This window comes from Myotis yumanensis, unplaced genomic scaffold (assembly GCF_028538775.1).
Source record: "Myotis yumanensis isolate MYYU_CA2020_CCGP unplaced genomic scaffold, mMyoYum1.0.hap1 SCAF_9, whole genome shotgun sequence".
NCBI classification, from domain to species: domain Eukaryota; kingdom Metazoa; phylum Chordata; class Mammalia; order Chiroptera; family Vespertilionidae; genus Myotis; species Myotis yumanensis.
The window spans coordinates 66,687,596-66,714,753 of NW_027223760.1; the positions used below are offsets into that span (position 1 = coordinate 66,687,596).

Sequence of the window (27,158 nt, forward strand, 5' to 3'; positions counted from 1 at the left end):
CTACTAAAACAACAAAATTGCTCAACCACGAAAACAAACTTAGATCATGAGACTGTGAAGATGCTGGTTTCTGTAGTAACACGTGAATCAACGTGGCCATCCACGATTTCCTACTTGGGCTGTTGCTGGCCTCCCTGATGAAGCGGGCTGCCCACTGGGAGGTAAACACGGACTCCACTGGCACTGAGAGGGCCTGAGTGTCCGTCTCCTTTGTTGTTTGGTTTGGGTGGGCATTTGCTTTCAGGGAATTAGCACACAGGGAAGCCAGATCGCCAGGTTGAAGAGAACCGATCGCTCTTGACTGCCTGCTCCCAAGACAGATTAGGACTAGGACGACTACGACGCCGGTGGAGCACAAGTCCCGGTGGCCCTGTCCGTTGGCTCGGGCGCTGGGCCTCCATTTGCGTCGATGGCTTAATTTTCTGCACACCCCACGACAGCCGATTCCCACGCGGCTCGGTGTCTTCTTCATATTTCTCCGTAACGCCGTCTCTGGCTGCTTCGCTGCGGCAGGCTTTATGATCAGGGTTGTTGTTTGCTTTTTTTTCCTTCCTTGGCAGTAGGCAAAGAGACACTCAAACTCCAATCGCCCTGAACAACTTACACAGAAACCAGGGTGTTTTCCAGGCTTGTTTTGAAATATTACAATTTTTTTATTAGGCAATTTTATCATTGTTATAAATAAGTAATTGTACTGGGGAGAAGGGATAATCCTTATTTAATTAAATTCATCTATACTCCCAGGTTGGCAGCAACAAGACATATGTGAGACTAATACCCGCAGCCTGCCTCTTTGCATGTGCAATTAAAAATTCACTCCACAGTAGCACTGGCAGTTTCGGGTTGCTTTTGGCATTTACAAATTCTTTTATTTTGTGACTTTTTTTTTTTACCATACACATATGCTGGAGCAGATGTTGCTTATTTGTTGTTTATTCAAATCTGTAGGCTCTGGCAGCTAACTCCATTGTTCTGTAATGAAGCTTTATTCACTGTCCTGTATTAGGACCCTGCGCCTGCACGCGAGGCTGCCTTCGCTCCCAGTAGGACACCATAGTTATTGCCCTTGTAGTTGGCTGCTTATAGCTGGAAGCTTGCACTGGGGGGCAGACTGACAACCGCAACAAAGGGCTGGGTGGTTACAGTGGGGTGAGTGCAAGGGGACAGGCGGGAAGGTCACCCCGCGATGCTCTGCTCTGCAGTTCTGCCCGGTGGCCCCAGCCTGGCATCGGACTCAGCTGCTGTGCTGTGGGAATTTGGTGTCTGAAGCTGGGAAGCATTTCCTTCCTGCTCTTTCTCTTCTTTCTCTTTCTTCCTCTCTCTCTCTCTCTCTCTCTCTCTCTCGTTATTTAATTAGTTTGCAAGCAGGGTTCTATTGCAATTCCCCGCCCCCCCCCCCCCCCCACCGCAACCGTAGATTTGTTCCCAGCCATGCTTAGCCCGAGGAGCTCTGTCCAGCACAAAACGATTTCTTCCATATATCACACCCTCATCACGTCGTCCCTCATCTGCATCCTGTTCCTGGCTGCCTGGGCCTTTGGGGGGAGCCACACTTCATAAAGTTTAGAATGTCAGGTCCGTGTTGACCAAAATAAAGACCTGCTCATCCCTAGAGCTCCAGTGCCAATTTGGAGACATTCGCCTTCTGGAAAACCCCTGTCTTGGCCAGGAGGCAATCAATCAGAGATGTAACCACCTCCATCTGGCACATTATGACATTGAACCTCACTATTAACACATTTGTGATTCATCTTGTCCCAACGAGTGGTGCCAGGGATCAAACCACATCCTCCCTCCCCGTGGCAGCTGGGAGCACTCTAGCTTCCCAGCATGCAGAGTTAACACATTGGATCCTGTGACATCGCAAGTAACAATTCTTTTAATTATCACACCTTCTCCCCCCCCCTCCCCCCCACCCAACTCCACAGACATCTTGGCACCGTCGGGGATATTTTGCAGCCGGCAATCAGTACTTCTCTTAATTGACTGAGTATGTTCCAATGGTGTGAAGCTGGGTATTCTCCACTATCCAATGCAAGGGGCAGTTGCTTCAGGCTAAGTTCTAGAGCTATAACCGCCTGCACTTGCTTGGGAGGTTTTGTTCCATAAAGATGCTGTAGCGTTTGTTCATGATATTTTTTCTTAGAAAATTTATCCTTAACAAAATTATTGCCTTGAATTGTCTATGTATGAATGTGAATCTCCCCGGGATTAAATTTAAGGTCTTTGCCATCCTGGCCTCAGTCCATCCTGACAGTCTCACTTCCTCTCCCCAGCCTGCACTCTGCATGGGCTGGGATGCTCAGCTCCCCCAACATCCCCACGTTCACATCTCTGTAATTACAGGGCCCCCTTTTCCCGGAGTCCATTTCCCATCTCCTTTCCACGTGCCAGCGTCCTGCATCCTTCAAGGTCTCAGTTCAGTTATTCCCTCTTCTGTCATCTCCTCCAAGATCCCTATTCCCCAAGCTCCTTCTTCAGTGCTCCCATACATTTTGATAGGTCCTTACCATACATAGGCCTTTACACAGTTTGCCGTGGATGATAATTAGCTGGTACAAATGCATGTCCTAACCAAATAGTTACTTCTCTTAAGGATTCTTTGCATACATCTTTGGAGCCATCTCTCAGCTAGGGGTTGGCATCAACTCCTCAGAGGCATCGTCACGGGCGGTGGGTTTAAGGAATGGGAATAGACCTGTCCTGAGAAGTCTGAGTGCCAGGCACTACACATGGCATTTCACATTCTTTTTTTTTTAAATATATTTTATTGATTTTTTACAGAGCGGAAGGGAGAGGGGTAGAGAGTTAGAAACATCGATGAAAGAGAAACATCGATCAGCTGCCTCCTGCACACCTCCTACTGGGGATGTGCCCGCAACCCAGGTACATGCCCTTGACCGGAATCGAACCTGGGAACTTTCGGTCCGCAAGCCGATGCTCTATCCACTGAGCCAAACCTGTTAGGGCGCATTTCACATTCTTAATTCATCTTCAAAACAACCATAGGAGTAAGTGGGGTTTACTCCCATTTTACAGATGGGAACAGAAGGACAGAGAGGTTAAGTAAGGCATCAAAGTAATTCACCTATTGAGTGACTGAGCTGGGATTCACAGATCTGTCTGATCCCAAGCTTTATTCTTGCCCAAAGACTCCTTTGTTGCCCTAGCAAAATATTGAATGCTGTTATGTTAGGATAGTCAAGATACCTCCCTAATATAAATATGTAGGTAAAAATAGACTTATAGGTCAGTAGAGAAAAAAATGCTGTATTTCTAAGGGAATCTTAATATTCAAGTATATCAACATGGTTGAAATTGTCCACATCATAAAAGGAAGTAAACCGAAGTTTAAGATTTCACCAGGAGTTGAGTTTATTACAATTCGGGCTTAATGATAATAGTCACAATTATTACTATTGTTGTTTTTATTATTAAAAACCTCCACAGGACTATGTTAGATAGGAAAATAAACAGGAGCATGCTTTTTTATACCCCTTATAAAAATTAGTATTTTTGTTTAACAAGAGATGAGTTTTGGAACTTTTCAAAGGATACTTTGTCTCAGATATGAACTCAAGGTCCCTTTATTATGTTTTAGCCTGAGAGGTTGTTTTAGAAGATTAGAAAAATCAGTCTTTCCTGAGCTTGGAAAGGTGGCTGTGGAAGGAAGGGAGGGTGTGGCCAAGGTAGTTGATAGCTGCCACCAACCAAGAAGGAAGGGGAGGTAAAGTGGGTGCATTTCAGATGCTCTTTATCTTGCGTTTTATCCCCTATTCTTACTCAACTCAGGCTCACTATCGTTCCCCACTCCTTCCTACATCCCTTTAATTACTGGCCAATGGCTAATATAAAACCATTCAAGGTAAAGATCACATTAAGAAATTAGGCCATTAATTCAGGAATTTGTGTTTTGCCCAAAGTCTCAGGTAGTATGAAAGGAACGTGAAGATCGATGGCTTGGGGCAGAGCAAGGGGGAAATCACACCTTCCCGTCTCCCTTTTCAGGATCTGTTAGAAGGAAGTTGCCAGTTCTTGTCTTGTATAGCAAACCTCATTCTGTATGATAAGCATAAGCTTCTAGAAAAGGTTGAGCAAATAAGGACATTGGTGTTAGAAGAGGCTTTGACTGGCCTTACTGGGGCTGTTCTCCTCGCCTTGGGAAGAGAGTTGGCATTTCCCCTTTTTAGCCTTTCCTGGGAGGGTTGAAGCCAGAGGTGAGGCTGGTTCTTCTTCCTGGGAAGAGAGGTTAGAGAGGGGCTCAGAGCCAGAGCAGCTGAGATTTTGATTGGTTTCTTCTGCTGCCAACTCTAGACTGCTGCTGGTGCCCACACAGACATCAACGATGATATCTGCCATGGTCCATTTCCTTCACATGTGCAATTTGCCCACCTGCGTGGCATTCTCACAGGTTTAACCTTGATCAGGGTCTGATGCATTAACCAATAAGATTTCAAATTCATTGTATAAAATAGAACATGATTTGAACTTTAGCTATTCTGTTTTTATTCAATGACTTTCTTTTTAAACTATGTAGAATTGGTCTACAGGCAGTCTTGTTTTTGTCATTGTTGTATCATTATTGTTTCTATTATAATAATAAGATAATCTTAATAATATAAGTTCTTGCCTCCTAAGAAATAAGACTACTTCAAAAACAAGCATTTGCTCTTTGTTAACTGTAAAGTGAACAAACTATCCCATATAATAACAGGCTAATATGAAAATTGACCAAACCGCGGAATGACCGATCAACTATGATGTACACTGACCACCAGGGGGCAGCTGCCCCTTGGTAGTCAGTGCACTCCCAAAGGGGGAGCACTGCTCAGCCAGAAGCCGGGCTCATGCCTGGTGAGCGCAGCAGCAGTGGTGGGAGTCTCTCTCGCCTCTGTGGCAGTGCTAAGGACCCCTCAGGGGTCCCGGACTGCGAGCAGGCTCAGGCTGGGCTGAAGGACACCGCCCCCCCACCCAGTGCACGAATGTTGTGCACTGGGCCTCTAGTGATTTCATAGTGTCCAAAGTTCTTAACACATATACTCTGGTAACCTAGAGGAGGACCTGGCAGCTATTGGAAGCTTAAGATATATTTATTCAATATGTGAATGAGAATAAGAAATATTTCTCAGGGGCTATCTTGCTACCTATGATAAAAAGACAACAAAATCACCCTAACCGGTTTGGCTCAATGGATAGAGCGTCGGCCTGCGAACTCAAGGGTCCCAGGTTTGATTCCGGTCAAGGGCATATACCTTGGTTGCGGGCACATACCCAGTAGGGAGTGTGCAGGAGGCAGCTGATCGATGTTTCTCTCTCATCGATGTTTCTAACTCTCTATCCCTCTCCCTTCCTCTCTGTAAAAAATCAATAAAATATATTTTTTAAAAAAGACAACAAAATCAAGCTCCTCCCTCAATATCTGTATAGTTTGGCAATCAGAGGGAACCTCAAGATGGCCAAACCCCAGAGACTTCAGTGAAACCAAGGTCACTTAGATAAAACTGCAAAGATAATATAATCCAGTATCATAGATTCCTGTGGATCTGAGTTGATATGGAGAGAGAGCTTTGAATTTTAGAGGAATAAAATTCCTCTAAATCATTGTCCATCAGACTATGATTTTTAAAAGATAAATTATGATTAATTTACTTCTTTCCATTTAGTATGCTTATGGTTAGCCTTCAGAGCTTAGTGGTGAATATTTTACCAATTTGAGCCTTTTGCTTTCAGTAATTAGATTTTTTTTTTAATTAATTTTTATTGATGTCAGAGAGGAAGGGAGAGGGAGAGACAGTGCAGTTGTCCTGGTCATATTTCAGTGTAGATAGTTGTATCTTCTCTTCCTCAATCCCCCTGTTGCTTGCTTGCCAAGTGGCATTCTTCTTTCCTTTCTAACCAGCTGCTCCCAGGCACTGCTGTGAGGCGGTGAACAGCTGGAGGGAGCCACCCCAGTGATGTTTGCACATCAGTGGTATCAATACAATTAGTCTATCAACTTGTTCAGTTCTTGAAGCATTTGGCATCTTTCAGGACGAAAAGTCTGGGGAAGGGACCATCCTATTATTACTCCAAGTAGAGGCCCGATACATGAAAATTCGTGCACGAGTAGGCCTTCCTTCCCCCAACTGCCGGCACTGGCTTCCCTCTGGCACCCAGGACGTGAGCTGACTTCCTTCCAGCCCCGGCTATATCAGGAAGGACATCTGGAAGACATCCGGTCTAATTAGCATATTACCCTTTTATTATTATAGATAACCTCAGATCTGCAGCACTGCTGTAATTAAAATGGAGCTAGCACCCACAATTAGAAAGTGATAGATCTCTGCCAAGAGGGTGACTAATGCAAAGGAGTTTCTCAATGTCAAGTACGTCACTGATAACCTATAATAAAATTAGCCTTAAGTTTTAGGTTGCAAAGGTATCATACCTCTATGCAGTATTAAGCGAAGCAAGAGGGGTATTGAAATAGTAACCAAATGTCCCCAACAGTTTAATTCAAAGAAAATGTGCAGCTGCATAAAGTCCAAACCATTTTGCTTTTTGTGAAGAAAATGTCATTGTAAGTGAAAATAACAGAGTTCAGACAAAATCATTTCAGATAAAACATATTCTGATTGGTGTCCTCCGTCAACAGTTGCCCTTTAGACAAGTCCTTTTACTCCAAATAATTCAACGTATCATCTTTTAAAGGGAAAAAAATCACCCATACCCTCTTATAATTTCCTGCTTTATATTTGTACCCCCTTCTAGCTCCCAAAATAAGTTCAGTAAGTTAGGTTGAAAGAATAGAGATAAAATATTTGAATTTCAGAAGAAAATACTTGACCTCTTCAAAAAGAAAGATGCTTAAATTTACTTCGAAGGCTACAAATCACTGCAAGAAAATATAAGAAAATCCCTCTTCTATTTGTAGCAAGGAAAATGGTGGAGAAAGAATCTCGGAAGGGTCCATATTTATTGATGTGCATGCTGTTCAGACATTTCCTGGTACTCTGACCTCCCTGGGTTCTTAAGGAAGCCTGGGGAAAACAGAGGCCCATCTAGCTCACAGACTCTTAGGAAATAGTATACCTTCTTGGTACCATTAGTGGTACAGAAGCAAGAACTGTGGTGTCTGTACCCAGATCAAAAGTGTGACCAGTTCTGCAAACTTACTATCATTTCTACTTCATCACCACCCAATTTGCCCCTCTCCTACCACAATAGGACCAATACCCCATCACAAATAATTAGGGCTGTCCATGGGAAAATGCAAAAAGGGCATGTCAACATTATTCTTGGGTGCACCCCGGTCATGTCCTTTTCTTCTGATACACAACACTGCTAGAGACATCTGGGTGTGGCCAACTCTTGGTACCAAAGGTTCAGAAATCTTTTGGTCAAGAATAACTCTTTGCACAGTCCCAAGGCTAAATGGCTCCTGAGGCTCTTCTCCTTAGAGAAGGTAGAGATGATGCTAGAAAAGGCTTTGAGTCAAGAAAGCAAAAGAGAGCCAAAGAAGGCCAAAAGCATATGCCAGAAACTTCCCTTTCTTAATTGGGTTGCCATGTGGAACCCCAAATTATAGTTCTGTATCAAGACTTATCTACAATTCTTTCTAATTTGTGAATGAGGAAACCAAGGCTCATAAAAGTTAAGTGACTTGTTCAGGTTCACCCAGCTGGTGAGCTCTGGCACCAGGACAAAACCCAGATCTCTCTGACTCCAAGTGGCACATCAACCTGTGAATCCCATGCTGCAAATACCTCACTGGTGTAGCTTTACTATAAAATGTGTTTTGCAGTTGCAGATTGCATTCTATTAGAAGCCAAAATGTATGAAATGAAATGGTTTGTGTATCATGAGGAAGCATTCAGGATTCACTCTGCAAGACCTGCTTGTTGGTCACTTGATATCCTGTCTGAGAACACATCCCTGCCTGCTCTCCTCCCTGACCTTCGTCTCCTTCCAGTTTTTAAAAATCATAGTCCCATTACCTTTCATCTCTATATATTAACCATAATATTGTATTGGGTTTTTATTGATTTCAGAGAGAGGAAGGGAAAGGGAGAGAGAGATAGAAACATCAATGGGAGAGAAAGATAGAAACATCCATGAGAGAGAATCATCGAGCAGCTGCCTCCTGCATGCCCCCTACTGGGGATCAAGCCTGCAACTTGGCATGTCCCCTGACCAGGAATCAAACTGTGACCTCCTGGTTCATGGGTCAACGCTCAACCACTGAGCCGCACCAACCGGGCTGTTTTTATTTTTAATATAGATTTAGTCTCTGCTCCCTTTCTTTGTAAATACATACAAGGTATTCTTCCCATGTCTCTGTAGACTTTAGTGAACCATGTTGAGCCAATATGCATACTCATGTTAGATATTTAGAAGTGAAGGTGGGGCTGTAATTCTTTTCAGGCAACAAGACTTTTTCATTATAAGATGGAAGATTTAATGAGTAAATTTCTAGGCAAAACTTCATTCCTTACATATGAGGGGGAAAGGGCCCATGAGGTTTATTCCTAGTGCCAAGATAATTAATGACCAATCCATACCCAAGGCTCTCAGTCCTGAGTCTTCCTTCCTGATCATTTGATTAGCCAGTTCTCTTTGTAACGTGTTCCTAACGTATACTTTGTTTTAACTTTATGTGTAAAGCTAAATTTAAGCAGCTTAAATCCACTATGTCACAGCATTTTAATGTCAGAAATGCTTGATTTCTCTTCAATCACCAGAATTTACCTTAGAAACACTCAAAAATATGTATGTTGAGGAAACAAATGATCAAATAAGTGTTTAAATAATGCATATCCTTTAAACAGATAAAGATTAGAAGAAGCTTTTCTTAGGATGTCTTTTTAAAAATCTTTTCCTTTATAGAATTAGGTTATAAATGCCTAATCAAAATAAAATGATCTCTCCTTAAGTTAAAACACTATATATCAGATTCAGCTTCACTGAAAGTTAATAGGGAAGTTCTTTATTTAGAGGTATTTGGGGATGATAAAAATTTTCTGTAAACTTTGTTAAGACTTCTTTATCTATGGCTAAGTCTGTGATTTTTACCAAAGTTAAAAGGAGCTCAAGTTGTTTCTAAAATCAAAGAACAGACAGAAGTTCAAGTGGGTTGTAAACTTGGCAAAAACATGTTCTACCAAGAAAAAAAGAATTCAGCCTCAAAAATCTGTTACTGTGCGTGCATCTTCTTGTTTTCCTTTTGTAGGAGCAAAGTCCAGAAAAGAGAACCATAGCATCACACAAAGCAATGGAGTATATTTTGTGTGACTGAAGGTATTCAAATTGCTGGTTTGAAATTAGGCCAACCCGTACAACTCCTTTTGAAGTCCATTTGACATAGGCCACCTTATGCCCACAATTCATGCTTCAAGTCTAGGTGTAAAACCTTACGGTGCTGAGCATTGCCATGATAATGTTTTAAATGGCCACCACTAATCTGGGGCTCGAAGGTAGAGATAAGTTTTCTAATGTATTTTTGTTCCCATTTTACTGTCTGTAGATCCATGATTGTACTTTCACTTCTGTTGTCACGCTTCCCTTTGCTATCATGAATATCCCAAAGATAGATACAATTTGGTGTGTTTTTCCCTGTGGTAGGTATTCAGGCTTTCTTTTCTGAATAGCTTTTAGCATTTGAATCCAGTTTCACACATTCGTCAGGGAAACCATGCTCTAGAGGAGGAACCAGGGCTGCTGGAGCCCCAGAAAAAAGGGACTTTGTTTTCAATGTGCCCAAAAGCTCTTGTTATGAAGGCAGATTTACTCTTTGTAATGACATCCTCAGAGCTTATTCTTAGAATGCTAGACCGTGAACTTCTGGAGAGGAGAGACATAGTCTCACTCATCATGTGTCCCCGGCACCTAGCACACTGCCCGGCACACAGTAGGTAAGTATTTGTGGAATGAATATATACATACAGCCAGCTTTTTTTAGAGAATGGCCAATCAGCTGTTTTAAGATCATTTTACTTTATTTGGTTGTTCAGAAGGCATACCTTGTGAATTATGTGTTTCTAAAACAAATATGTTGGGGAAGATGTTTTTCATTGTCCCCACGTGAGATTAAAAGGCATTCTTAGTATGTTTCTTTGCCACCTATTTATCCTTAATCTGTGGCTTTGTCCACAGACAAGCTCATCAAACGCAGGTGATGACTTTTATCAGAAATTAAAATGACTTCGAAGCAGTAAAAAAAAAAAAATAACATTAGTGGGGGAAAGGGTGACATGAAGATATTCTTTAGAGACTCATTAAAATGAATAGGACTGAGATGAAAGTGATTAAATACGACAGTTATGGAGGACAGTGCCCAATCCTCTGTCCATCTTTCCTCTGAGCTTGAGTGAGTTGACGTTACCCAAACCACTTTTTTTTTTAATTAAAAAGCAGAGTAATCATAATTAAAATAGAAAGATACAATGCTATGTGAAAACTACGTTGACCATGGCAAGGCATTTGTACTAGTCTGGTTGACTGTGGTGGGAGTAGCACCCCAAAGCTGGCAGGAGTAGATAGCCCAGGATCACTCCCAAGTCTGAAAAAACAGAGAAGGGATTGCATTACTGGAGCCTGCTGGACGTGGGAACCTTAGAAAGGAAACTTCACCAGGAGTTCTTTCCATGAAGTTATACAGCTGTTTTCAAAAAGTCCCTGAAAGAGATGGTGGCAAATAAATACTCCACACTCCTCCTCCTGCCCTTCAGTCTCCCACTTCTGGCGCCTCCTATTGACTGAAAACTGTGAAAGCCTGGAGCACAGACAGGGCCACGAAGGACTGGAGTGGGGGCAGTGAAAGCACAGCCCACACTCTGACTTCCTGAGATTTCCCCTTGTCTTTGGCGCAGCCATGCGTCCTACAACTTCCCTAGTTGAAAATCATGAGCCTGATTCTTGATGAAAATCTTAGTTCTCCAGCTTAGAGACTCCAAATTTCTTATTTCCTGTCACATCCTGGATTATTACTTTTGATGTAGTAGGCTGCCACGTAAAAGGACTTCTACTGCCTTACTGTCTGAGCGTTTGACATAATCACCTGGCCACCAGCCTATTAACACAAGCAAGAATAATGTTTGCTCCTAGACAGCTTCATGAGAGAAAAGGCATTTGGACTGGTTGTCTCTAGGACCATGGTGATTGAATCAGTGCAGAAATGCAAAGCTCCAAATAAATTGGTATTACATTTGCAGTCCACCTATTGTCTCAAATGGTGATAGGGACATTGTTCATTTTGCCCTGGAAACTTCTTCTATTTTAAAATCTGAGATTAGCACTGTCTCTACATTAAAATTTGTCCTCACATAGAAGGAAGAATTAATTGCTTCAGGAATATTTGCCACAATCACAAATATTCTCAGCCTCTCTCCAGTTCTAGGATCTGAATCCACATAAATAAAAGCTCTGTGAGTGCAGGCACCTTTGTTGACACCCCAGGGAGTTTCTAGAACGGTGTGGACCCCTCAGGGACCAGCGGACATTTGTTAAAGGAAAGAGTAGAGAGTTGTGGTAGGATCCCCAGGTTCTGTCTCTGTGGCCTGTTCTCTTCAGAATATTGTCAGTGACTTGGCTCACAGCAAGAATGTGTCTTCAATCTATGGTTAACACAGATAGACTTCAGAATGAAGATCAAAATTACCCTTGACGGGATGGAACCATGGTCCCAAACCAGCTAGATCAAATTTCACAAGAGCGCTACTGAAGTCATTCATTAACTTTTCAAAACATGTATCTCTTGAAGTCAAAGCAGAGACTGGTGTGGGTAGCACACAATGCAGGGCATATATTCTGACTAGACTCACCCTACAGCAGACTGTATGTGTGGAAGTGAACTATCAGAACACATCTCGAGTTCGAGTTGCAGATTTTACAACAGACATTATTAAGCAAGAGCTTATTTAAGACACAAATGTATAAGACACAAATGGTCTGGAAGCCCTACCCCATGAGGGCTCACTTCAGGGATCTGGGGAGTTAGGCTGGAGAGTAACAGGCCTGGAGGGTATGAGACAGCTGCTTTGAAAGGGGGTTGTTAGACTGACTGTATTACTCCACGGAGCAGAGCTATGACCAACAAACAGAAACACTAAAATAGGTTTGACTCCTAATAGAATCATTTTCTAAAAGGTATGATATGTCCTGTCTACAGTGGAGTAGGTCCATGTCACATAACTGTGTAAGCCCTAACTAGATGGCCCTCTATAAGGAAAGTTCCAGAAGGAATTCCTGTACTAGATGGTGGATGGCACCATCCTGGCTTCCTACCCTGCTCCCTGTGGAGTGACTGTGGCCCACTCTCAAGTGCAGACAACCCACCCAGCTCCCTGTTGTCTAAATCCAGCTGCTCACACACTGGCTACCACCCAGCTTCTGGAGGCAGTTGAGTTTGCATAATCTGTAATGTCACAGAATTTTCTACCATTGGGAGACAGAAGAGAGGGGAACTTGGCAAAGAAATAGGTAAAGCAGAACAGTAAAGAAAAGATGAAGATGGTAAACCCCAAAGAGTCTGAGAATGAACCATTTCTTTGGCCTGACACAATTCCAGCGTACATCACACCCCTAAAGGCTCCTGTTCTGTTCCCTTGCCCTCATTTATATTACAATCCCATAGGCTTTTCCCCCTGAGCCTCATAACTCAGACTAAGTTATGTGGAAAACTTGCCTGTAGGATTCAGGAGCTCTTATTACCAACCCAGTTTCCACAAGCAGCTTTCCCATTGCTTTTTCCTACAAGACTGAGCCTTCCGAGATTGGCAAGGCCCTCGCTCCTCCTTGTTGTGGTTGGTGTAAGGCTGCCACCTGGTGATTGTTCGGACAAAGTGCCTGAGGCATCTGTCTCCTCCCAGGCAGAAATGTTTCCAAAGGTGAATGGGTCCTTCCCAGGTAGGATCCACCAATCTGAGGAAAGTAAAATCTAGTTAATACTACTATTACTGATTATGCTCACTAATGAAATGGAATGATATCAATAGTGTTTGAGTTCTAATAAATAGTAAGATGTTCTGCAGCAAAAATATGTGTGTGTGTGTATACATGTATACGTTTTATGTCATTTTACCATATGCATAAATATTCGTGTATATATTATTGGATGTGATCCTCATCGCAACCCCTCAAGTAAAATACGATTACCATATTCATTCTTTTCCCCATGAGGAAACAGGCTCAGCGAGCATAGTGACAGGTCCAAGATCGCACAGCCAGGAGGAAGGATAGACTGAAGCTGAATTCAGCAGATCCAGCTCCAGGTTTTCAAGATGACAGTTATGGAGCCTACCTGGATCTCAGGAGCTTACTGCATAGAGAAGTTATGGGATTGCCATGAGAGGGAACCAGCAGCTTAAGGAGCAGGACAAACTCATGCAGGGGTGGGCAGTTCTTTGGAACAGGACCCACCCAGTAGGGGAGGGTTTGAATAACAAGATCTATCAGGGAAAAGGACTGGCAGGCATAAGGTGGGAAGCCAAGGCCCCAGTCTAGTGGAATCATCAAGAGCTATGGCTCTTTGGGCATAGTAAGTGTATAGGAAAAATCCCACGGGAGGTGAGGACGCTTCTAAAGTTCTCCCAGTCTTGGGCTCATTTCAGGAACTGGACTGGGTTGGCCTGGGGGTGCTGGTCCAACTTGCATGAATCTTGCCAGATGCCAACTTATCTTCCCCAAAGTCAAGACCCATCTGAGTACTCTGTCCTGCCAATGCTCTGTGAATTAGGAGGTTTTGGAAGCTGGTGGTGGGAACATGCATTGTTCCAGGTCTGGGGGAGTGTTGGGCATTGAATCTTTGAATCCTTTCCAATGCTCTTTTCCACGGTCTTCTGAGTTTCTTTGCATGCGTGGATGATCAGTATTTGGCTGAAGACTCAAGAGGGACCCTGGAGTTCTCTCTTTGTGCAGCACTCTCCTTTCTCCCACCCAACTCTGTGGACTCCAGCTGGCTCAGGCTCTCCAGACTCAGTTCTGTCTCCTCAACCCAGGGAGTCTGCCAGGGTCTGCCTGCTTCACTCTCCCTGCAGCCTGGCCTGTGAACTCTCCCAAGGCAGGAGGCTGGGTCATTGGAGGGCCCCTGTGATTTTTTCCTGCCTGTCAGGGTCTGCCATCTTTAATCACCTGATGTCCATTTTCTTGAAACCATGTTTTCATATACTTTGTCTAGTTTTTTAATTATTTCCGGAGGTAGGGAAATCTAGTTTTTATTACTTCAGCTTGCCAGAAGCAGAGGTCTTATTTAGGTCTATGACTAGCATTTTTTTTAATGTTTTACCCTTAATGATGCGGTAAGAATAGCTATGTCCAAGAACATGGTTTTCTCAAAACTTTGCTTGAATTTCTTTCATGTCCCTAAGATTCAGTATTAAAAATGTATATCCTCTGGGTTTTAGTCTTTCATTTTATTTGAAGGGAATTCATGAATGTGGAGTTCCTAAATTTTAATTCTACAAATCTAAGCTTTTTTCCTGTTTACATTGACCTCAGGGGGTAGGAGGTGTAGCTGGGGTTTGGGCTGATAGACCACCTCTGGGACCTCATGAGTGTCTATGAACCAGGAAGCTGACTTTCACCAAATACTGAATCTGCTGGTGCCTTGATCTTGGACTTCCATGTCTCTCCATGGGACCATGGGACCATGTCTCTCCCAGTGGTCTTTGCTGTCTTTGCTCAGACACATGGCTGGTGAGGCTGGAGAGAAGTCCTGTGAGGAGAGGAGGCGCCGCCCTTGTTAGTGCAGCTGGCCTTGAAGGCTGGACCTAGAACACAAAAGGAGAATGGAGTGTCTGTGTGTTTTTTCCTCTGAATTCTTCTGCAGCAGCTGTTCTCCAAGCCAAGGCAAGTTCCCTACTTCTCATCTATGTACCACACATCCAAGCACTACGCCCACAACCAGCAGCCTTTTCCTTTCCACCTACCCCCCAGTCTTTTCTTCCAGGACAAATAAGACTCCTCCTGCTTTTTGCAACATAAGGAAGCTCCATTCCAACCACCCTCTTCCCAGGAGACTTCCTCCTCTAGCCCATAAAGTAGTGTAAAGGGAAGCATTTCTCATTAAGAGAAATCCTACAGTTTAACCAGTAGCAGGGTGACTCCCTAGCAACCTCCCATTCCCCCCACCCATTAAGAAGAAGTTACAAATGCAGGATTTCAAGATGCTGGTGCTTACAGTCGTTACCTGCCCACACGTAACATCGTTCTTCTCTGCCCCTTCCAGCCTCTCGAAATGGCCAGAGCAGCATTCTAAAGCATGACACGGGTTTGTCCTATAAATAGAGTCCAGATGAGGCTTGTAAAGAGTTCCTACCCAACATTTAGTCAAAAGAAAAAGAATGGCTATGTCTGAGTCCATTTGGGGCTGCTGTTGCCGTGTTTGCCATGAACCGGGTGGCTTATAAGCAACAGAGATTTATTTCTCTCGGTTCTGGAGGCTGGAAGTCCAAGGTCATGGCACCAGCAGATTCGGTGCCTGGTGAAAGTCAGCCTCCTGGTCCAGAGGTGCTCATCTTTTCTCTGTGTCCTCACCTGGAGGAAGGGGCGAGGGAGCTTTCTGGGGTCTCCTTCTATAAAGACACTAATCCCATTCATAAGAGCTCTGACCTCATTACCAGATAACCTCCCAAAGGCCCCATCTCCTAATGCTATCTCCTTGGGGGTTAGAATTTCATCATATGAATGGGGGGAGGGACACAAATATTCAGTTCAGTGCAATATATATGTATGCACACAGATGTATAGATTTGGGGTGTTATGTTTTGTTAGCGTGACATTTAAGGCATATGTGTTTCCGTCTGGAATTTCTTCCCCTTAGTAATGATGCATTTCACACTCATATTGTTGCTTAGTGCTGAGAGATGTTAGTTCCTCTGCCTTTGTTTCGTGTTTTACTCCTCGTATTAGGAAAGCAGCGACACACTTTTACGTGGACCTCTGACAGTTGAGGAAAGAAACCTTGGAATTGCCTCATTCGTTTACACTTCCACGCAGCGGGCGTTTATTGAGGATCTACGGCGTGTAGGCCACATGGAGGGTTTCAACCCAGTCTTGTCACCCTGTTCTCACTCTACTCACCAGGCCTCCTCACTTCTCTCTGCAGGCACCACAGTGAGCCGAGCAAACAGCTGCCAGTCTGACAGCAGTGGGTTCCTGGAGGAGCCACCAGACCCGCCAGCCCTGCAGGTAGGGGCCGTGTGGGGGCTGGGAGAGGATTGAAGGACGTACGAGATTGAAATGTGCTTCCACAATTGGGAAAGGCACCCAATGCTTAGAACACATATGCCACAGGCACCCAAGGGACAGAGGACATTAAACGAGGAGCCAGAAAGCTCAGCATCCCTTTCCCTTTTAGTTTCTTTTGATTTTACTAAACAAAGAAGCTGAGCCTCATAGAAAGAAGGTCCCAGTTAAAGTAGGAAACTGATGAAAACTGAGTGTGTAACCCTTATCTCCTGACTCAATGGTAATGATAAGGAAAAAAAGAAAGCACTTCTTATACCTGGCGCCTCCTCGCTTCCTGACCCCTTTCCCTTTATCCTGGTTTCTTCCACAGATGCCCTCCTTGTCTGGAGGCCCAAGTCCTGCTGAGAACGGAAGTAGAAAGCCCAGGGGTCAGGGCCAGCACTCAGGGGCACTCCAGGACTGCCAGCCAGAGGCAGGCGAGTCTGACTCCAAGAGTGTGGTGAGCACAGCTTCTTCTGGTCAAGACTGGAGTGTCTTAGAGGACAAGTCTCCAACAGCTGTGGTGGAGAAAGAGTCTCAGCTTGAGGCCACGGGGGGACCACAGGAACGGTTGGCCTCAGATATGGCCCTGGACGTGGCCAGCACTGGGGGAGAACACCCCAGGAAAGACAGCCATCAGAGGCAGCCCCCACCCGTGCCCCACACCCAACATGAGGCCAGTGTCGGCAGGATGGCCCCCAGACGTGACCATCCTCTGGAGTTTATGGTGACCCACCTCACAGAAGGGAAGGATGGGTTCCTGAGGCTGGAGGGAGCTGGGGGCCTGTGTGTGCAGAGCCTCCACTGTGAGCCTCAGAGGTCACCTGGAGTGGGTCACCCTCAAGACAAGTTCCTTCATGTTGACTCTGAGGCCCCAAGAGAAGCAGAAAGCTGTCAACTCTGTCCTGACATCAACAGCACCTTCCTGACTCAGCAAGTCCCCAAGCCCGGCGAGGCCACGCCCCATACAGTTGACCTTATTCAAACATCTGAGAAGTCCGTTCCCCACCCCGATAAACTGCCTGGAGGTACCTCTCCCCAAATGAAGCCAAGGTGTAGAGCTTGGGGTCACATACCACCCAGGACAGAATCTGAGATGGGAACCCTTCCTTCAAATGCTGACTCAAGCGCTGTCAGCTCCGAGTCTGTGACAACCCAGATGTCCTGCAACCTGGTGTCAGCTGCTCAGAATGCTGTGGCCTTCGGGACTGATTCTAGAAGAACAGCTTTAGAATGCACTGTGTGTGACCCTGTTAGCACAGCAGAACCTGTCCTGGGGGCCGAAGCCAGGGAGCTCAGTGACGTCTCTGTTCAGACTTATTTGTGTGAGCCCAGGTCCTGGCATCGCTGTTCAGCTCCAGGAAACGAGGCCCGGCCCCTCACCAAATCTGTCTCTCTAGATACGGGCTTCCCTAGTCCCTGCCCAGAGGACATCTGCCATGCTGCACCTTCCCCCTGCTGTGACTGCTGTCATCACCATCCCCATTGCCACTCGGCCTGTGGGCGTGGCCCGCGCTGGCACGGTCACCCAGAAGCCCAGTTCATGAAGACTGCGGTGCGGGAGCTGTGCTCTGTAAGTATTCACCCCTGCAGGTCGGGGAGGCAGACGAGGCCACACACACCCCTCAGGGATGCCGTCTGGCCTCCCTTTCTGAATGCAGGCTCAGGGCACACCTTCTTGTTGCGGACCAGGAGTAGTATTTGCAGAGTGTTGTATGATTTATGGTATCTTCTCACAAATCTCTCCTTATGTCATACTTCGAATTACCTTGTGAAGTACAGAAGGCCACCTTTCTTATTAATTCCCATTTTACAGAGGGCTGTGGTACCCTGCATGAATTTGCGTGTAAGGTTATAAGTACGAGTGCATCTGAACGCCATCTTCCGTTCAGTCTAAGGAACCAGTTCTCTGTCTTACATCCGCGTAGCTGTATAATCTTGCACGAGCCCTTCAGTCTCTCTGAGCCTATTCGGAGTTGCCCCAACTGTGTGGAGAGATCTGGCCACTGGAAATAGACGTTCCTCCTGATTGGAGTCTATGACATATCACACTTCTGCGGAAAATACAGGGGTTTGTGGCCCATTGTCAGACTTGCGTATAGCTTTTAAATGAATGGGAGTTCGGATGAGTGTGCCTGTCACTATCCCATGTCTTCTGGCACCTCATCTCACATTGACTCAGCCTTCTCTCCTCTTAGAATTTGCAATTATACAAAAAAATGGTACTTTCATATCAAATTGATTTGGCATTATACACCTGCTGAAATGCATACTACATGGGTCTTACTAGAGACAATGCATTTATTTCTCTTAATTTAAATCCAAGGAACCACAAACACACACTCAAAGGAAACAATCAAAACACACATACCTGTGCATATCTGTACTCCTGTACAGGTGTACATACACTCACACACAGAGAGAGAAAAGCAAGTGAAACTAATGTATTTCATTCACCCATAAGAAGAGGCTACTTAAATAAACTAAGGAACAAACTCAAGAACAAAGAGACAAAACATCTACAGTGAGCGAGCCTGGGTGTGTAAAGCCTGAAAAATATCCTGGAGAAAAATGGCTCTAAGTTAGATGTTAGATGCTACCTAGGGGAAGAAAAATTAATGATCAATGAAGAAGCTATCTAGAACATAGGTCTTGAACCAAGTGAAAATTATAGGCAGTGACAGATACCATCTCTTACATGACAATGGGAGTTCCAAACAGGTGTGGAAATTAAGAGCATTGCAGGTTAAAGGCTCAGAAGAACACCTCCCTTTACATAGAAGAATGTAATAGTGCAGGGAAACACTAGGCTGGTGAATGCCATTTGTGTGGTCTTGTGCGTTACCTAAGACAATGGTTTACCGACATAATTAAATTATTATATAGAAGTGAATTCTTCACAATGATTTGTTAATTTTTTGAAGATTTTTCAGAAAAGGAAATAAGATGTATCAGAAATTAGATTTTTGGATATTAGAAAATTCTTTTTTAATGTTCATGACTTAGATTTAAAGAAAGAGAAAAGCATATACCATTTAAAAGGTAATATGAGCCATTTCAAAAGTTCATTGCTGTTGGGTGATGTTGTATTACATATACCCAGATCTCATATTGCAAAAAAGAGTTCAAAACAATCCCTCCCCCTTTTTATTTTATTTTATTTTTTGTTTAAGGTTTCCTTTTTTCTGCAACTACTTCAGTACTTGTTCTAGAGCTAAAATGTATATTTAGTGTTTCCAAATGACCAGAAGATGGCAGTGTTTCAGAATTTTCCATGTCATTCCCTACACAGGGAGCCATAGGCCATCTATCCCAGCCCCCATACCTTCCAATCACAAAAACTCAAAAAACTAGATGAAATCTAAAAGTCAATGATTACAATGTTCAACCTACTTGAGTGCCATATTTCCATGTCCCTGGCCTCCCTGTCCATAGAATGTGGTCACGTTATAGGAATCTAGTGGTACTACTCATCAGCTCACTCTCAAGGGACAAATAACTTCTCCATGTGGCCAGCCACACTGTAGTCCCTGCTGTGACTCAGAACAGAAATGAGCCGGGAGGCTTGGCTTTGAAATCTGACTGTCGTTTTTTGACCTTGGACACGTTAGCCATTCTGTCAAGATACTTGATCTCTGAAGTCCTTCATGATCTCTAAGACCTTTTCTGATTTGAAGAGCCACAATTGTAGTCACCTTTCAACACTTGCCAACACCAGTGATGCTTCAAACACTCCTCTCACTGATTCCAATGCACTCACACTGAAGCAAAAGTAACTAGGGAGTTTGCTACACAAAATAGGTTATTCGGCATAAAATTTAGAAGATAAAAAAAAGAATGAAAACCCAACTCTCCAAGCAAAATGATGGAGAGTTTTCAAAATAAAAATATCACTCTTAGGAAAATATTTTCATTATGACAATTCTGATAAGAAAAAAAAATAGCCATCAGGCTGCCAGGATGTTGGCCATGTGATTTTGAGGAGAAGGTAAGAATCTGGGACTTCTTAGAAGCAGATCTGGGAGAAAGTAGTAGAGCTGTAAAGGCAGGTTTCCATGGAAGTAAGAAGAAAAGGTTAAAAGACACCTGCCTGAGAAATCAGCTTCTTTAAAGAGCTTCCCAGAATCCCATCTCCATGCTCTCCACTTCCACCTCATTGCTATCTACATGCCAGGAATGCTGAGAAACGGAGTTTCTTACTTAGACACATTGCTGACTCTAAGCTATTGGAATTTGCTAGTAAGAATAAAAGGGAGAAAGATAGTGAGTAGGCAACTAGCAGCCTCTGCCATGCCCATCAGGAAGGGGGTCCAAACCCATGGCCTGGTGGAGAGAGCATTAGGCTCCAACCAGCATGTGCATCACTCAAAGTCAGATGGGTAGGGATGCTGAGGTTTTAGATTATGGACCCATTCAAAGAATGGTCCAACCTGGGCTGGAAAACAAGAGATAGCCGGTAAGAACTCAGCACATCAGCAGAGTCTCTGACAAATGGACTGGGCTTGGTGGCTCTAAGAAGATAATTAAGTAAGGACACCAAGGCAGAAGCACAGACATGCAGAGAAAGGAAGATGTAAAGGATGATTCCCATCAGGAGTGATGGGGAGCAGGATTGGGGGGACAGTCCAATCCTAGATTCCACTTCGTGGGGAGATGGGATGCCCACCTGTGCCTGCCTCGTTGTGGATGGCCTTCTTAGCTGCCTGGAGATGGTCCTCCGATTTCAATCACCAGGGACTGTGGTGAAGCCAAGCTAAGACTAAGAAAAATTTTCTTAGAAGACTCTCTAATTAAACATAACCATCTGAACAGATGTGTTCAATGTTACAGAGACTCAGAGTGAGGCAGCACTCAGCAACAAAGTGAAATGAGAAAGACTCCACTTTTCTAAATGCAAGCCTGTACTCTAGCCCTCTGCCCTCCTCTCCTCCATCTACCACATGGGTGGGGAACGTCCAGCCCATGGGCCATATAAGGCCCAAGAAATCATTTTGTCTGGCCCTGCCAAGGCGTTAGGGGTGAGTTCATTAAATGTTTGACCAAATGAAGCAGGCTAATTTTTAAGTTGATAATTTTGTATGGCCCGCGAATGATGTTATAAATATCCAAATGGCCCTTGGCAGACAAAAGGTTCCCCACCCCTGCTCTACACTCTCCCATCCCGGTATCAGCTAGTCCTCCAGACTGTCTTCCCATCTTCAGGACAGAATGTCTCCAGGGCCATCCAACAACTTCTACCCTCCTGTCCCAGCCAAGTACTGCCTCCATCTGCTGGGAGAAGCCCAAGGCCGGCCTTTCCCTCTTTTCCCCCGCACATTAGCAGTGGGGCAAAGCGGTGAACCCGATGGGAAGGCGGGCCCCACCCTGGCACACTCCTGCGGTGAATCAGGACTCCCTCCTGAGTTCTCTCTGCTGGTTCTCAGTACACAGCCCTGGAGATGGAAGCAATGACGACGCTCTGCCAGTGTTTCCAGGAGCACTTGGAGGAAATGGAAAAGCACCTCACAGGGCAGCAGGCCCTCTTTTCCAGGGACATGTCCGAAGAGGAGAGGTAATTATCTGAGGGAGCCATAAGAGTAAGTACCAACCCCACACCTGAAGCAGAAAGGTGATCAGGGCAGGACAGATGAGTGCCTCGGAGCAGGGCTACTGAGAAACTGGCCAGCTTCTCCTGGCTCTCATGTTTTTCTTCTCCTTTTCTAAGTGCGAGTCTGTGAGAGCCATTTGCCAGATAGCAACGCTTACCCTTGATGGCCACGGTTCTCTGAGGTCAGAATGCGGGCAGCAGCTGGGAAGAGGGGGCTAGCTAGTAGGACATCTTTAATCAATGCCAGTGGGACTCGTGTAAATGCAGATGTCAGAGTTTTGGGGGTTTTGAAAATCTGCATTATTTTCACATAGATTAAAAGTATGTGATCCAAAAGTAGATGAGTAGTTGCCTGAAGCTGAGGGACTAGGGATTAGCGGTACAAGGTCATGACGGTTCTTATTGGAAGATGCAAGTGTCCCAAACCTGGATGTTGCCAGTTACACAGCTTAGCAAATTCCCTACAAATCATTGAATTGTACTCTTAACATAGGTAAACTTCATGGCATGTAAATTATCCTGTAGTAGAGTTGTTTAAAAAGAAAAAAGAAAACCTGCCCTAGGAATGTGCCCGTGTCTGCAACTGATACAAATGAAGAAGGTGACATTCTCCTGTAAGAAATAGCAAAGGCATGACCTACATTTTGGGAGGAGCAGTGGGAGACGGCCCTTGGATGGGGGTGGCTGTGGAATTTGGTTTTCTATTATGTGCCTGCAGGAAGGAGGCCGAGCAACTGCAGACTTTATGCAAGGCCCTGCGGCAGCAGGTGGAGGAGCTGGAGCTGCAGTTAGGAGACCGGGCTCAGCAAATCAGACAAGGGATCCTGTTGGTACGGCATGAGGGGGTGTGGGGCTGGACTGTATCCTGCCCCCTGTAGAAGGGTGTGTTTGGTGAGAAACCTGATTGTGCAGTCATTTCTGACTCTAGGCTTATGTGCCAGCACCTTCATTTTCAATATAAAGACATTGACATCCAGAGAAGTACATTGCTCTGCTCAAGGCCACGTGGCTGGCTGAGGGTGACTCAGGATGAGAACTTGTGGCCCCTGACTCCCGTGCCAGCCTTTCTCTCTGCCCTGTAAATTCCAGATAAGTATTATCAGCCCATTTTCCAAGTGAGAACAAGAAACGCAGCTTTGGACCGAACAAGGGCTGAGTCACTGCCAGAATCTGCTGCTGGCCAAGCCCACACTAGAGAATTCACCTCCCACAAATGCCTTCCCACAGTCTAAGTTAGGTGTTTGGTGTAAATAAGGTACATTGTCCACTCTTTCTGTCTCTGTTTTTCTTTTAGCAGCTTGATATTCTCACAGGAGAACCACCTGCATACGATACAAACCCGCACCTTTATGACTGGACAGAAGAAAAGAATGGCCAGATTTCACACACCCACATCCACCCAGCCATGGCCCCTGGGGCTGCCTTTCCTCCGGACGATGGCCAGCAGGCTCCCTGCTCAGGTAGGACCCATCTGGCTGCCTTCCTCTCCCACCCCACCTAGGAGAGCCACCCTGGGATATCTCCTCCAGCCCGGGAAGAGTTAGGTCCAGCCCCTTGGTCAAACTGTCCTGCTGGAGAGAAGGACACCAGTATCTCCCTCTAGATCAGAGTGTGTTTGATGGCCTTCCTGCAAAATGTAAGAGCACATTCTAGCCAGAGCAAGCCTCTCTCAGCTTTCCCTGAGGAGAAGTGTCTGTCAGCCTTTCATGGGCTGTTTTATTTTTATTTTTAAATATTTTACTCGATGGCTAAACCCAGGAGGAACTCAGAATCTTTTAATTTCTATTCAATACAGAATAAGTGAACACCTACTATGTGCCTGGCACAGGTAGTCTGTGCTGGCCAACATGTATACAGTAAGTCCTCACTTAACATCATCAATAGGTTCTGGGACTTTAAGCAAAATGTCATATAATGAAACCAATTTCACCATAGGCTCCTTGGATAATAAGAGTTAAGATCCTATGGCATTTAATCAACATCTTTATTGAAATATAGAGAACTGCTTTGCTTTGTATAAAACAATGTTATGTCCTGGGATTTCTTTTCATTATGCTCAAAGTGAGACACATCTACATCTGTCTATGAAAAGTCACAGTCCACTACGTCATATAACATTCTCTTTATAAAGACACATGTTAGGGACTTAATTGTGTCTACTGCCACCCGCCCCCCAAATTCATATCCTGAAGCCCTAGCCCCTATGTACCGTAATGGCATTGGGAGCTAGGGTATTTAAGGAGATAATTAAGATTAAATGTGGTCACAAAGGTGGGACCCTAATCCAACAAGACAGGTGTCTTTATACAAAGAAGGAGGCACACCAGCGACCCCTCTCTTCCCATTTGCACAGGGGAAAGGCCATGCGAAGACCCAGAGGAAAGGCAGCCGTCTACAAGCCAGGAAGAGAGTCCTCAGCAGAAACCAGCCCTGCTGGTACCTTGATCTTGGACTTCTGGCCTCTAGAACTCTGAACAAGTGAACCTCTGTTGTCTGAGCCGCCCGGATGGTGATGTTCTATGATGGCAGCCCAGATTTCCGTTCTGAGAAGTGGGGTGCTTCTGTAACAAATGACCTAAAAACATGAGAGCAGCTCTGGAGCTGGGCAAAGGGTTGGGGCTGGAAGAGTTTTGGGGTGCCTATCTCTTCAGAACAAGCTTTCTCCGTCTTTGCTGGGTGGTGGTCTATCCTGTTCAGTTCTCAACGCCCCGGTATGTTGCTTATGATGAAGTCCTATGCATCATAGGTCATGATGGGTCCAATCCTTTACATACAGATTGAAAGGATCCCTTTCTCATGCTAGCTCCTCTCTGTGAATCCCCCCACCTTCTCTGACTCCTACGGGTTCCTTTTCCTGGCTCTGCCTACAGAACCCTGGTTTTAGCATCCATGCACGATAATGAACTTCCTGAAACTGGGTCTACCTCAGGGAAAAGCAGCAAAACAAGAGCCTGCCAATTCACCACTGCTGGACTTGCTACACCCGACGCCACCTTCAAGGCTGCTGCCATTGCCAGTGCCAGGGGGATGTCACTTCCTTGGGCATGCTGATCGTAGGGCTTAGAGGGGAGAGATCTCTTTCCCCATCAGCTCCTTCCTCAATCCTCTAGCCCAGTGGTTGGCAAACTGCGGCTCTTTGGCCCCTTGAATGTGGCCACGAAGTTTCAATCGCACTGTACGTGCGCGCCCGCACGTGGTATTTTGTGGAAGAGCCACACTCAAGGGGCCGCAGTTTGCCGACCACTGCTCTAGCCCAAGAGAGAAGATTTTTCTTGAGTTTATCTTTTTCTGTTTCATAGCTTCAAGATTCGGGCTGCCCTAGAATCTAAGCCAGAAAATAGGGGAGGAAAGAAACTCATCTCCAGGAGCTGGTTCTTTGAGTTTTTTATTCTCTTCCCCAGTTGACTTGCTATTACATACTTCTAAGAGTCTTCAGGTAGTTGCTCTGCATATACTGAGTAGGACTTTTCATTATAATCAGTGGGAAAGAAAGGGAGGAGCACTTACTCTATCTTTTTATATATATATTTTATTGATTTTTTACAGAGAGGAAGGGAGAGGGATAGAGAGTTAGAAACATCGATGAGAGAGAAACATCAACCAGCTGCCTCCTGCACACCTCCCACTGGGGATGTGCCCACAACCAAGGTACATGCCCTTGCCCGGAATCGAACCTGGGACCCTTCAGTCCTCACGCCGACGCTCTATCCACTGAGCCAAACCGGTTTGGCAGCACTTACTCTATCTTAATCAGAACTGAAATTTGCCAACCTAAAGCGATGTTAATATTCGCATTATCGTAAATGATGCTAAATGTAAGTCATAGAGAAGAACAACAAACATGGTAAAATCATCATCCCCATTTTAAAGATGAGGAATCAGAGACTTGCAGGGACTACGTGGCTTGCTCAGTGTCACACAACTGGAAAACCGGGCCTGAGCCTGGGCTGGCCTGATTGCAGCACCGCCACAGCTCTGCCACGTACTGAGCCTGGGCTGGCCTGATTGCAGCACCGCCACAGCTCTGCCACGTGCCCGAGTGGGGCCAGGGCTGCAGACGCTTGGATTACATGTGAGGATCAGGCAGTCGTCCTCTCTGAGGCCTGTGCTTTCCTAGCTTTCAGCATCGATTAGGTCAAGTTGAAAGATGTGCTTATGCACAGGGCAGGTTGGGATTTAATATCGCTTTGTGTTGGTTATTGGGCAGGTGTTTGTTTAAAGAAAGTGGAAACAGGTGTGTGGGCCCTGATTCAATTACATGATGGAGGGGAACACACTGATCCATGGCCATTTTCAAGGAGAGATGCTGATTGTGCTAATTAATCATTTGTCTGTCAGGACATAATAGAAACTGATGTTCCAGTTGCCATTGGAATGGAACACAGACTCACGTGTCTGGCTCCCCAGCAACCAGATGCAACTGTTTATGATGACAGCAATGAAGATGCAGTACTTGAATCCTCCTGGATTACCAGGTTGGAGATGGTTTGAAGGAAAGGTGTTTTATAAACTCGTGCCAACAGCACGGGACATCATCCAACAGGAATTGTCTCTCAAAGGAACTTTTCCCTTCAAAGAGATTTATTGAGACCTTTTAGGTCAGAATGGCATCCCAGAGATGGGGCTGAATGGAGTACTTTCCCATGCTGTGTGGCACAGCACTCAACCCACCTCACCTAACAAAGACATCTATGCTCAGAATGGAGTGTCATCATAATTCTGAGTGGTCTTTTAAAAACATAAATCAGATACTTTGCTCTCCCACATAAGAATCTCCAGTGACTTTTCAGTACATTTATAATTAAATCCCGACTCTCTACCAAGATCTACAAAGCTCTACACAACCCCACCCTGCATCCCTCTGTGACCTCCTATCATACTACTCTCTCCCTCTCTGTCTCCCTCTTACTGTGATTCAATTTCTTGGATCTTCTTGCTAATTCCTGGTCACCTTAGGGCATTTTTACTTCAGGAGCATTTTGGGTGCTGTCTCTTCTTTGCATTTGCTGTTCCTCTTTCCCCAAATATTCAGAGGACTGGGATCTTCTCATTCGGATCTCTGTTCAAATGCCACTCCTTCAGAAAAGCTTCCCTTAACAACACTATGCGAAATGGGGCTTCTTCCTGTATACATTTCTATTTATTTTCTGCCCACTTATCCGGCTTTGTTTTCTTCATAGCATTTATTACGTGGATTTTTATTGCTTTATTTGTTTACTTGTTCAGTGGCTGTATCCCTTCCTAGAATGTAAACTTTATGGGGAAGAGACTTGTCTGTCATCATCTTTCCATATTTTATCCCCAGGCCTAAAACATAGAAGAATTTGATGAGTGAATGGACAAGAGAATTAATTCACTCATTCATGAA

The 27,158-nt window shown here is 44.8% G+C and overlaps 1 protein-coding gene across 4 annotated transcripts in view; it reads left to right on the forward strand.

The window, feature by feature from the left end:
• The window catches only part of ITPRID1 (ITPR interacting domain containing 1), a 66,997-nt gene extending 39,938 nt beyond the window's left edge, over window positions 1–27,059 (forward strand). For all 4 annotated transcript variants that reach the window (XM_070424533.1, XM_070424534.1, XM_070424532.1 and 1 more), the window contains exons 12-17: window positions 16,082–16,164; window positions 16,535–17,776; window positions 21,627–21,754; window positions 22,509–22,620; window positions 23,085–23,250; window positions 24,144–27,059. In XM_070424533.1, coding sequence (XP_070280634.1) covers window positions 16,082–16,164; window positions 16,535–17,776; window positions 21,627–21,754; window positions 22,509–22,620; window positions 23,085–23,250; window positions 24,144–24,235 — 1,823 coding nt within the window. In that variant the 3' untranslated portion in view covers window positions 24,236–27,059. The remainder of the gene's footprint in view (window positions 1–16,081; window positions 16,165–16,534; window positions 17,777–21,626; window positions 21,755–22,508; window positions 22,621–23,084; window positions 23,251–24,143) is intronic.
• The last annotated feature ends 99 nt before the right edge of the window (window positions 27,060–27,158 follow it).